This window comes from Grampus griseus, assembly GCF_964374135.1.
Source record: "Grampus griseus genome assembly, chromosome: 14".
Taxonomy (NCBI): domain Eukaryota; kingdom Metazoa; phylum Chordata; class Mammalia; order Artiodactyla; family Delphinidae; genus Grampus; species Grampus griseus.
This window is the reverse complement of record NC_139008.1, coordinates 35,774,879-35,786,372: the sequence shown is the minus strand read 5'-3', so window position 1 is coordinate 35,786,372 and position 11,494 is coordinate 35,774,879. Positions and strand designations below refer to the sequence as shown.

General features: G+C 50.7%; 1 protein-coding gene across 4 annotated transcripts in view; it reads right to left on the bottom strand.

Annotated features, from left to right (window-relative positions):
* Positions 1-453: 453 nt before the first annotated feature.
* Positions 454-11,494, bottom strand: part of SRL (sarcalumenin) — a 35,478-nt gene continuing 24,437 nt past the window's right edge. For 2 of the 4 annotated variants that reach the window (XM_082670184.1, XM_082670186.1), the window contains 5 exons: positions 10,560-10,661; positions 9,345-9,440; positions 6,811-6,927; positions 5,590-5,823; positions 454-3,698 (listed from right to left, as the gene is read on the bottom strand). In XM_082670184.1, coding sequence (XP_082526310.1) covers positions 2,887-3,698; positions 5,590-5,823; positions 6,811-6,927; positions 9,345-9,440; positions 10,560-10,661 — 1,361 coding nt within the window. In that variant the 3' untranslated portion in view covers positions 454-2,886. The remainder of the gene's footprint in view (positions 3,699-5,589; positions 5,824-6,810; positions 6,928-9,344; positions 9,441-10,559; positions 10,662-11,494) is intronic. The other 2 variants (XM_082670185.1, XM_082670187.1) reach the window with 1 other exon arrangement.

Genomic DNA, 11,494 nt, shown 5'->3' with positions numbered 1-11,494 from the left:
AAAATTAAATTAAATTTTTTAAAAAAACGAAATTAGTACAAGGGGTGAGAGGCGACGGGAGGAACGAATAGGTGGAGCACAGAGGATTTCTAGGGCAGTGAAACTACTCCGTAGGATGCTACAGAGATGGACACATATTGTACATTTGTCCAAACCCATAGAAGGTACAACACCAAGAGGGACCCTAATGTCAACTCTGGACTCGGGGTCACTATGACGTGTCAATGTAGGTTCATCAGTTGTAACAAATGTACCCTCTGGTGGGGCGTTGATATTGGGGGAGGCTGTGTGGGGAGGGGGTATGTAGGAAATCTCTGCCTTCCTCTCAATTTTGCCGTGAATCTAAAACTGCTCTTTAAAAAACTTAAAGTCAATAAAAATCAGTACACTCCACTAGATAAAAGGAATAAAAAGAGATTACACTGGTTGGAGGCAACGAGAAAGCACGAGGCATTAAAGAGAGATTGGAACTTTATTATTGAAACTTTCTCCCTGATGAACTCAGAACGGAAAGAGCACTGGAAAGGTTCTGCTTCGGAGAGAAACAGCAACTGTTCAGGCACAAACGTTCATAGATACTCCTCCTGGGGGAATCTCTGGATTCCGAATCCCCCCCAGTTCCCCACTACCCCCCACCCTCACCCAAAGAGTCAGAATTCTGCTCGACATCCACCTCCACAGAGCAGGGCACAAAACAGCACTTAAAGCCCCAGCTGGTTGACAAGCCTGCGGGAAGTCAGAAAGAAGGGAAGTCAAGGGGTGAACAGAGGAACAGAAGGAGTAAGAAAAGTTAGCTGGATGGAGAAAAGAAAAGGGGGGAAAGATCGCTGATGATGTCGCCCTCCCCCCCAGAAAATATAAATATTGTATGAATGTGTTCGTCTCATTTCAGCTGCTTCCCCCAAAGCAGTGGTGACCGCAGCAGCTATGACAATGCCCAGTTCTCCACTTTTTCTTCCCCTTCTTCACTGGGAAAAACAGATATGCCAAGAGTAGCCGAGGGCAGGAAGGGGCATTAAGGAGCAAAGTGGGAGGGCAGCCCCTTGAGAGTGCAAAGGATGGGAGATGAAGCCAGGGCTGTTTGTTAATGAGAAGGAAGCAGCTCCCCAGGTGCTGGTCACCAGGCTCCTTGGATGCCCCTGGCAGACTTTGCTTCTCTGGTTGCCTCTGTCCTTAGAGACAACATCCTGATGGCGGTGGGGCCTCTGGTCTTCTTGTGGGAGGTCCCGGGTCCTCCAAAAAGCCAAAAGAGGCAGCCTCTGATGCAGCACTCGCTGGAGTGCTAATCATTCTGAGAAACAGGAATTCCGGGATTGCAGTTCTCCATGTGGGCCTAATCTGATCACCAATTTGCCAATTTGCCTCCACTGCCTAATCCTCAGGGCGCCTCTCCCTCTGCTTCGTCTTCACTGTCCTTCTGGTCCTGGTGACCCCCTGGTGCTGGTGGGTCCTCCTGGTGAAGACAGGTCACTCCCAGGAGGGGCCGGCTCAGTTGTCACTCGGCAGGAGGAGGCCCTCGGGGCAGCCGGGCCGGGCCGGGTCTCCTGGACTTAGACTCTTCACCCACCCACTTCCCATCAAGAGGCTTGTCCCCTCCAGGCTCTTCCTTCCGTCCCCCATCCCCATTGCCCTCCGTCAGGCAGGCATGACTCTCATAGCTAGCTCCTCCTCTGTGCCCTCAGGCATCTGTTATCTCCCTAATCTCTCTTGGACAACATAATACACACACATTCACACTCATTGGTATTTGAAGGCCAGGCTCCCCTACCATGTGCGCTCGGTGGGTATCGGCATCAAGTTCAGGTGGGAAACTGAAGGTCAGGCCTAGGTTGCCACCAGCACCAAGCGGCTGGTGCTGGTTCTGACTCCTGGGAAATTGCTCCGAGTTTTGAGTGTCAGCGCATCAGGGAATGGAGAAGAAGGGAAAGGAAAAGCCATGTGATGAAAACCAGGAAGGAACGAATCTTCTGCCAAGTGTCTCCACGGAGAAGCTGTGGCAACAGCAAGAAGCTCTCCACTGTCCCCTCTGAAACCCAAAGCCTCTGGGGTCTGAGTTTTCCAAGACATGCAATAGACACAGACACACTGCAAACCAATTAACCCTCTGAGCCCTGCCGGGACTTTCACTGAAGTCACTTCCAACAAGTAAATTACCTGAATGCATGGAACAGTCACCCTCCTCTTGGGGCCAAGGAAGGGACTGAGCTTCCTGGCTGGCTTAGAAAACAATGCCAGAGAAATGGCCTGGGGGAGGCAGATCCTTCTAGCCGGGAACTCTTGTTCTCTCTTAGCATTCTGGTATCCTGAATCGTTCCACACCCCTTGGGGAGAGGGGAGAGGCCTGGGGGTAGGCTCAACACCCAGGTTGATTCAGACCCTGAGAGACTGTCTCCTGTTGAAGCCAACCCAAGCTCAAGAGGCAGCCGAGGGCTGGGGACAAACAGAAGACTGGGTGGAAGGCAGCCACGTGGACAGAGCAGACAGCCCTACGGAACTCAAATCTCCTCTAGTTTCCCAGCTTACCAGGGGGAAAAAGGAATTTCAGCTGCTTTTAGCTCATGTGATGCTTGTTAATCCAGTTTACACTAGAATTTAGCTGCTCTCTGTCCCTCCAAGAGGGGATCCAGGAAAAGCAGGTGTGGCCTGACGTGCCTCAGTCAGGCCCCTAATTGAAGCAACAAGACAAGCATGCCACAATTCACAGTTTCCACTCTCCCACCTCGACCCACCCCTTACCCCACCAACTGGCCTCAATTAACTCCCAAATCTCCAACGCGTAACGGTTCCTGCCAGTGTGGCTCAAAGGGTTAATAAACCAGGACTTCTCAGACAGTTAGGACACAAGCTCATTCACCAACAGGAGCCCGAGAATGGTGACACAGCAACCTAGGGTTTCCTATAGCGATTCTTTGGGGTTTCACCACACCCTGTTTTGTCACAGTTGAGAGCACCTGGATTCTTCCCCAGCCCAAGGCTTCCCAGGAGGCTGGGGAGCTCCTGGGTGATGGCCCGCTCAATCTTATCCAGAAAGCAACCTCCCATGTAGGAACACTGCTGGGACAGGAGCTTGAAACTGGAGATAGGGTTGATGCCAAAGAAGTCCTTATAGGCCTCGCGGTTGGGAAGGTCAAATTTGCTGACGTTGGTCTTTGCCAGGATGGTCTTGAAGATGTAGAATTTATCAGGGTCTTCCACGATGTCCTTAAAGACCAGTTCCCCATCACTGAAGAAGGTCATTTTGTCCTTGTATGTCTGCAGGTAGCGGTCGACCAGGAGGGCGTGAATGCGGACCCGGATGGCATGCTGGCGGATGAAGGCAATCTTGTTCTCCAGCCTGTTCTCAATCACCTGATTCAGGTCTTCCAGGAGGGAGATCTCTTCCCTGAGAAACAGGTCCCAGTGGGTGTCAGGCTTGTAGTCATATGGCCAGAAGGAGCTGACGTACACCCTTGGGGGCTCCGTGACGTTGATGAGCGGGGCCAGGCTCCAGAAGAGGGCCCCATAGACCCTCATGAGCATCTGCATGGCCAGGTTGTCAGCTTTGTTCAGGATGATCCTTATTTGGGACTCGCGCCCCTTCAGCTGGCGGAAGAGCATCTCCAGCTCCAGACCCACGTCCAGCTTGGTTGGGTCAAAGACAACAAAGATGAGGTCCGCTCTGTCGATGAACCACTGGCACACGTCGTTGAACGGGTAACCTTGGGGAGAGGAAGCGAGAAGTCAGGCTGGGCAGGCACCACCTCAAGCCCCTCGCCCCTCTTTCCAGAACCAGACCACTCCATGGCTCAAAGGGAGTAACGGCATCAGGGAGTTTCTGGGTTTCTAAAGACTTTTAAAGAATTAATTACATATCTCCTGTCCCTTGTCAACCCTCAATCAAGAATGGCCTGGTGGGGGGACTTTCCTGGTGACGCAGTGGTTAAGAATCTGCCTGCCAATGCAGAGGACACAGGTTTGAGCCCTGGTCTAAGAAGATCCCACATGCCACAGAGCAACAATGCCTGTGCACCACAACTACTGATCCTGCGCTCTAGAGCCCGTGAGCCACAACTACTGAGCCCACGTGCCACAACTACTGAAGCCCATGCGCCTAGAGCCTGTGCTCCGCAACAAAAAGGAGCCACCTCAATGAGAAGCCAGTGCACCACAAGGAAGAGTAGCCCCCGCTCACTGCAATTGGAGAAAGCCTGCTGGCAGCAATGAAGACCCAACGCAGCCAAAAATAAATAAATAAATAAATAAATTTATTTTTATTAAAAAAAAGGATGGCCTGGGGAATTCCCTGGCAGTCCAGTGGTTAGTACTCCGTGCTTTCACTGCTGAGGCTGAGGGTTCAATCCCTGGATGGGGAAATAAGATCCCACAAGCCGCATGGCAAGGCAGGGGAAAAAAAAAAGAACGGCCTGATCCTTGTTTTAATCCACAATGGAATCCAAGACTCCAGGAAAGCAAAACACTTTTTCCAAATGGAGATTTTCCCACTGTCTGCAAAGATCTGGGCAGTGGCAAAGATGCTGAAGGAAAAATGTCAGGGAATTAGAAGGAATAAAAGAGAAGGTGCCTTACTTAGGGGAAAGAAACATGGACCTGCCATCAAGACCTGGACTAGAACTTGGGCCCTGCCACTGGCCAGCTGAATATTAAATGCTTCTAAGCCTTAGCATTTTAGCTGCAAAATGACAAGAAGAACAATAACACCTAAGATGATATAAAGATTACGATGTTGCTATAAATTTAGCAAAGCACCAAACTAAAACTGCCAGCCTGTCACACAGCCAGCTCAATACATCCTTTAATTTACTTCCACAATGAGAGGACTAGGAATACCTGTCTTGAAATGTTTCTACAATGATCAATCAGTAATGCATAAAATTATCCTATGCATTATAGGAGTGCAATAAAGATTAATTTATTATTATAATTATTAGTGATAATATTATTACTAGCCATAAAACAGGGTTCTGGTTATAACCAAAATGAGAGTTATAACCATAAACTGAGATCCACCATCTGGTCATATATTCCTACAAATGCCCCGTTATGACTCATCTCTGCAGACGGCCCTGCATCATAGTGACACTAAGTGGCACTCCCCTGCCACCTGAAGGCAAGCAGAGCTTTGGAAAGTCTGAGACAGGCTTCTATTGAAGCAGGCCTGGTAAAGCAGGTACTGGGACTAGGGAGAGTTGAAAGTCAGGTTTAACTCAGATCCAAGTTAGCCAGAGGTCAAGTACATGTGGACTGGGATCCAACGAGTCCAGGCTCTCGATCACCCGGACACCATGGGCCTCCCAAAGACAGCTCAGCCCCAGCACAGACCTCAAGGAGCTCCTGACAGAGAAGACCAGGCTTCCCCTTGGGAAAATGCTGATGGCCTCCAAACCTGATCAGTCCTTGGGAAGGGAAAAGGATGAGGTACCCCACACCTAAGAGGCACCACAGTGACAACAAGGGGCTGGAAGCAAAGAATGCATCCCCTGGTCTTGGACAACACTAGCCTCTCCCATGTCTGCCTACCATCCACTGTCTAAAATATTAACAGTTTTCTAAGACAGCGCTCATGCTGTTCAGAAATGATTGTTAAATTACCTCTTTCTTGTTGCTTGCGGTTCTCGATGATGCCTGGCGTATCCACAAATGTGACCCGCTCCAGAAGTTTGTGGGGAACCTCAATGCCGATCAGCTTCTCCAGGAAATTCTGGCCAAACTTCTCAAGGGGCGAGAATGACCGGGCACTGTCAGCAGCCATGACGATACCCTCGATGGTCTTCAACTTGGGCCCGTGCATGAGGACCGTGAACTCGGAGGTGGTGGGCTCGGCGCCTGCACACACAGGCATGGGGTTAAAGGGAACACAGTCATCTCTGGGGAAGCAATCCACCACCAAGGACATGGACAAGCAAGATGTTTCACGGAGGGCTTGCCACAGGCGTTGGATACTATGTTTGCTAACCTAGTGGCTTCTTTTATTTTAATTGTGATAAAATATACATAACATAAAATGTACCATTTTAACCATTTTTAAGTATACAGTTCAGTGGGATTAAGAACATTCACATTGTTGTGCAACCATCACCACCATCCATCTCCAGAATATTTTCATCTTGACAAACTGAAACTCTGTCCCCATCAAACACTAACTCCCATTCCCCCACCCCCTGCCCCTAGAATCTCTCCTGCACTTTCTGTCTCTATGAATTTGACTACTCTGGGACCTCATATAAGTGAACTCATACAATATTTGTCCTTTTGTGTCTAGCTTATTTCACTTAGCATAATGTCTTCAAGGTTTATCCATGCTGTGGCATGTATTAGAAATTCATTCCTTTTCAAGGCTGAATAATATTCCACTGCATGGATGGAACACGTTTTTTTATCCACCATCCATTGATGGATGTTTGGGTTGTTTATAGCTCTTGGCCTTGTGAATAATGCTCTGTGAACATGGGCGTAACTGCTGGTGTCTTGCATGTAATCTTCATTATTATATTGAAGACACGTATGAATATTTTAATTTTTCTTTTTTCTTTTTTTAATGTCATATTTTATTTTTTTAATTGAAGTATAATTGACTTACAATATTATGTTAGATTCAGGTATATGACAGAGTGATTCAATAGTTTCATACATTACGAAATTATCTCCACAATAAGTCTAGTTACCATCAGTCACCACACAAAGTTATTACACTGTTGTTGCCTATATTCCCTGTGCTGTACATTACGTCCCCTGAATGTTTTCATTCTTCAAAATGCTTTTTACATATGACACTAAAATACCAACAATCACACAAGAAAGTCTCACTGTTACCTGTATAGAGCTGGTAGCGAGTGTTTTCCAGCCCAAGGAGATAGTTTATCATGGTGGATTTGCCAACACTCCACGGTCCCAGGAACAGCACCATTGGCTTGGATGTGATTTCCCCATCTGTGGGCAGCAGGGATGAGACATGGAGGTGAACTCACAAAGCTCCTTACTGAGGAGGGACAGGGTTCTTCACTCTGCGTCCCAGACAGTCCATCTTGAGTTGTGGGATTCTACCCTGGACCAGAGAGCGTGTCACCATCAGGGGCACATCTCATGCTATGTTAGTGCAATGACCCAGTTAGAGGACATGGGAAGACAGCATTTGGGCCATGCACAGATCCGCAGCACACCGGCCCCAGAGTGGAAGGGATCAATTGAAGTCAACTCCTCCTGGTTCAGATCTGGGGGCGAACGGTTCATAAAAGGGGCAGGAGAGAGCAGCCATGCAGGGAGAGGCTGAAATGCCGCTATCTGGATTGGTAACCAAACAAAGGACACAGAAGAGGCTTATACACCCTTGGATGGTCTGGACTCGGGCGCTGCCTGTCCCCTGCCTGCCTCCCCTTAACTGCACCTCTCGACACCCCTCCTCAGGCTCAGCCCAAGCCAGGCTCCAGGGCCGGTCTCAAATATTAGTCTCCAAAGTCCACAGCACATTTGCCCGTCTCCGAGACCAAGCGCTGACTCGGCAATTCTCGGGTTCTTGTCCCATGTTGGGGAGAACACCCTGCCTGGGCTTCCCCAGTTGGGGTCCCTGAGCAGGAAAAGCAGAATTCTCCAGGGCTCAGGGAAGGGGCAGTGAGAGGCTTCTTCCTGCTGACTTACAGCCCCTCCTTGAGCCCTGAGACCAAGATGGTGTCTTGTGAGGGGAGAGCACATATTTATTACCTGAAATTGGTACCAGGCCATGCCCCTTCCTCCCTGCTGGTAAAGACACTCAGTGAGTCCTTCGCACTGCTGGGTGTCAACCCCTGGCTCGGGGACAGGAAGGGACTGGCGGGCTGGGGGTTGGGGGTGGCAGGAGTCCCCAGTTACAGCCACAGAGTTCCTACAAGAAGCCTTTTTCCCCAGGCCCAGGCCACGCCAAGGGGAACTGGGCCTTCCAGCTCTCCCCCGAGACCACTCCAGCAGGCTTTGCTGGCTGCTGTTCCCGCTCTCTGCAGCAGGGGGCGGCACTGGCACACGCAGGAGGCTGCAAGTGAGGGACCCAGCAGGGAGGTCACACAGGAGGCTGCCCAGGGGCACAGAGGAGCCCTGGCACTGGCGAGAGACGAAGGGAGAGGAGGGAGCCTGGAAAGTGAGATCAGGACACTGGGATGCTCTCCCTACAGAGAAACCATCCCCCTGGGTCGCCTGTCGAAGAAGATTGCAAGGGAATTGTGAAAAAGGAAGAAGGAGAAAGTTACCACTCCTAATTCCAGCTGTGTGGTCTGAGTAGCCCAGCATCTCTCAGGGCCTCCGGTCCACCTTCTGTAAAGCAGGAATAATGTAGGCCCTACAACACCGCATCCGCTGTAGAGCCATTGGGAACATCACGGAGATGATACAGAAACAGCCAACTAACCCAGGAAGAGACGTGCAAACCACTAGCCATTAAATGGCAATTAGATGCCATTGTTAACAGGTTTCCAATACAAGCGACACTTAAAAATGGCCTTGCTGTGGGGCAACAAGAACACTATCCTGTTGTTGTGGGTACACAGAGGACAACCTAAGGCAACTGAGCAACAACTATCAAAATACTGAATTCCAGCATTTCTTTAAAAAATGTATCCCTCAAATATACTTCCATGAAATACATAACACTTATAGCAGTGTTTGTAACGCTTTAAAAACAAAACATGGCAAACACCCCGTGTTCCATAAGCAGGGTATGTTATTTAGGGTGGTGGGTTCACAAGGACCAGAAAGAGCAGCTCTGTGGTGTCATCCCATCTTTGTAAAACAAACGAAAAGACACCCTTGGATATGCTCATGTAAGCAGAGCGCTATCTGGAAGTATTCATGAGAAACCATAGCAGCAGCTGTCTCTGGGAGTGGAATTAGAGAGGCTGGAAATCAAGAAAGAGATTTTTATTTTTCAATCTATACTATTTTGCACAGAACTTTTTTGGCAACAAGTATATCTTATATTTATGATTTTGAAAATCAATTTCTGAAAGAATCCAGACCCAAGGGAAGTTGAGTTGAGAAGCCATTAGGAGGAGGGAAGGATTCTAGGCCAATCAGGGAACTGAAGACACCACCTGTATGTGAATGGGGAGCCCTTCGTGGCTCTTGAGCACAGGAGGGATGGAAGTTGGCATCTCCATCCTTGGAAACCAAAACTGCCTGCATGAATGCTCACAGATGAAACACTTGCTCTCCCATAAAGCCCTGTGCAAATTAAGGGGCACACCTGCTGGGAAAGGATGGTTCGTGCCATTGAGGTCTCTGCCCCTCCCTGATAACTCAGGAGAACTCCCCTTGAGGGCTCAGGGAAGTGTGGACAGTCAGAGGTATAGGCCCGACCTCCGACCTCCGGACACTAGAGGTACCTGTGATCTCGTGCTGCCGAAGCTCATTGTATTTGTAAGACTGCTCCAGGGGCTTGATGGATGAGTGGTAGATCTTTCGAAGCCGCTGCAGCACCACTGGGGGCAGAGAAGGGCAAGGGTCAGGCAGGGGCCTCACCGGGCGGCTTCACCGCTGTGGATCCGTCTCACTCCCCAGGGCGGCTCTGGCCCCGCCTGGTGGGGAGCAGGGGCCGTGCAGTACATCAGTGTTCCTGGGGGGAGCTGGTGCACATTCCAACCCTCAGAAATCTTTAAACCGAAAGGCATCCCCCCAACCCCTGAAAGTCTCCAGAGCTTTTTTTTAACCTAACCCTCTTCTCCTTCCCCTCAACAGTGTGTCCAGAAGCACCACTTCAGCCTGCAGCTACCTGAAGGCCCTTTCTATGGCAGATGGGAACCCCATCTCCTTCTCTCTGCCCCCGCAAACTGTACTCATGCTTGCCTTAGGTTTAGAGGGCAAGGAGGCATGGCCGCCCCAGCCCTGCACCCTTCACCGCATCCTCGGTGCCCCTGGGAGGATTCAAACATCCCAAGTATCTTCTTGAGAAGAGTGTGGCCCCAGGGAGAAGGGACTCGTGGCGTGAGGCACAGGGAGGGAAGAACATGGGGCCACCGAGGGTCAGTCTTTCCAGCCCCTGCCCGTGAGCTGCCCGTCTCCAGCTGTGTGCCAGAGCAAAGCCCTGCCCTGCTCTGAGCTTTCACCAGCTCATCGATTAAGAGGAGACAGTAAGCCCTGCTGAAAGCCTTGGGTTATTACAAGAATGAAATGAAATACTGGACACCAAAGGGCTTTATCAACTGAAAAAATCAAAGCCAAAGTGATGAACAACCCTCCCTGGCCATGACTTGGAGGCTGCACCGTCCCCAGGCAGCAGCACTGGGATTTGCCTCCCACCCTTTCGCTGGTCCCTCTGCTTGGATCGCCTTTCCTCCTCCCCACCAACCCAGAGCCCCCCAGCCTTGGATGCTGCGCACAGAGCCTTCTCCATGAAGCCCCCCATCTCCAGGGCACTCCTCCTCCCTGGGGTGCCTGCTGGTCTCAGAGCTGCAGCCATGCCCCGCCAGGTGCTCTGTGGCCGCTGGCCACAGGGCTCTCCCAGCCCAGCCCAGGTCCTCACCAACACACCACACAGCCCACCCCCCGCCCCACCCCTACCACCCCAGCCCCCCCACCTCCCAGCTCCTGCCCCTGGTTACCAGAGTAATCATCAGTTGGCTTGTCCTCATTCAGCATCAGAGTTTTCTCAATGTGGGAGCGGTCCCTCAGCGGGGTTTCCTCACTCACATCTTCCGCCTCTTCTGGGGAGAGAAGCAGAGAGCAGGGTTAGGGCAGAACTAGGAGCCAGTGGCTCTAGGTTCCCTCCAGTCAGGCAAGGGTGGGGCTGTGAGCAAGTGCTGACCAAGGCTTGCCAGCTTCAACTGCAAGGAGCCCTGTTTCTAGGAGGGAGTTTTAAAATTCAAACTCAACTTGTTAAGCTCCTCGATCCATTTTAGGTATTCAACAACTGTTGATTGAGCACCTACTACATACACCAAGCACGGAGCACGGCGTTGTGAATGCCGTGGTGCCCAAAACCAACCCAGCTCTGCCCTTGTGGAGTTTTCTACAGTCTGGAGGGGAGAGGGGGTGAAATAACCTGGAAAGTAATATAATTACAGACAGCGATGTGTGTACGTACGGAAGGAAAGATTCCAGAAGCTAGGAGGGCCTAAGAAGTGTGCCTACGAAGTCTTAGCAGGGGGAGTTAGAAAACTTCCTGAGAGGAGTGGTTTATAGGAGTCTGCATTTGGGGTTCTAAGAGAACCATTGGCCTGGTCAGGTGTGCATTTTATCAGGAAGAGCTGCTACAGGGAGTCTTGGGGAGCGGGGTGGGGAGGGGGGAGGGAGAGGCGGGACCACTGCTGCTTCTGACCCAGCAAGAGATGTCCCTGACCACCTGAGGCTCCAGGGAGGGGTGCTCACATTCCTGGGCCTCTAACATCACAGCTGTTTCTACGGGGGCTGATTGCACAAAGGATTTTAGGTGATAGAAGGAGGATAGACTTGGCCTGTGGGGCAGAGGGAGACCAGTTCCAGGAGGGAGGTGAGAAGAGAAGAATCAATGTGCCTCATGCAGCACCTCAAAAGAGTG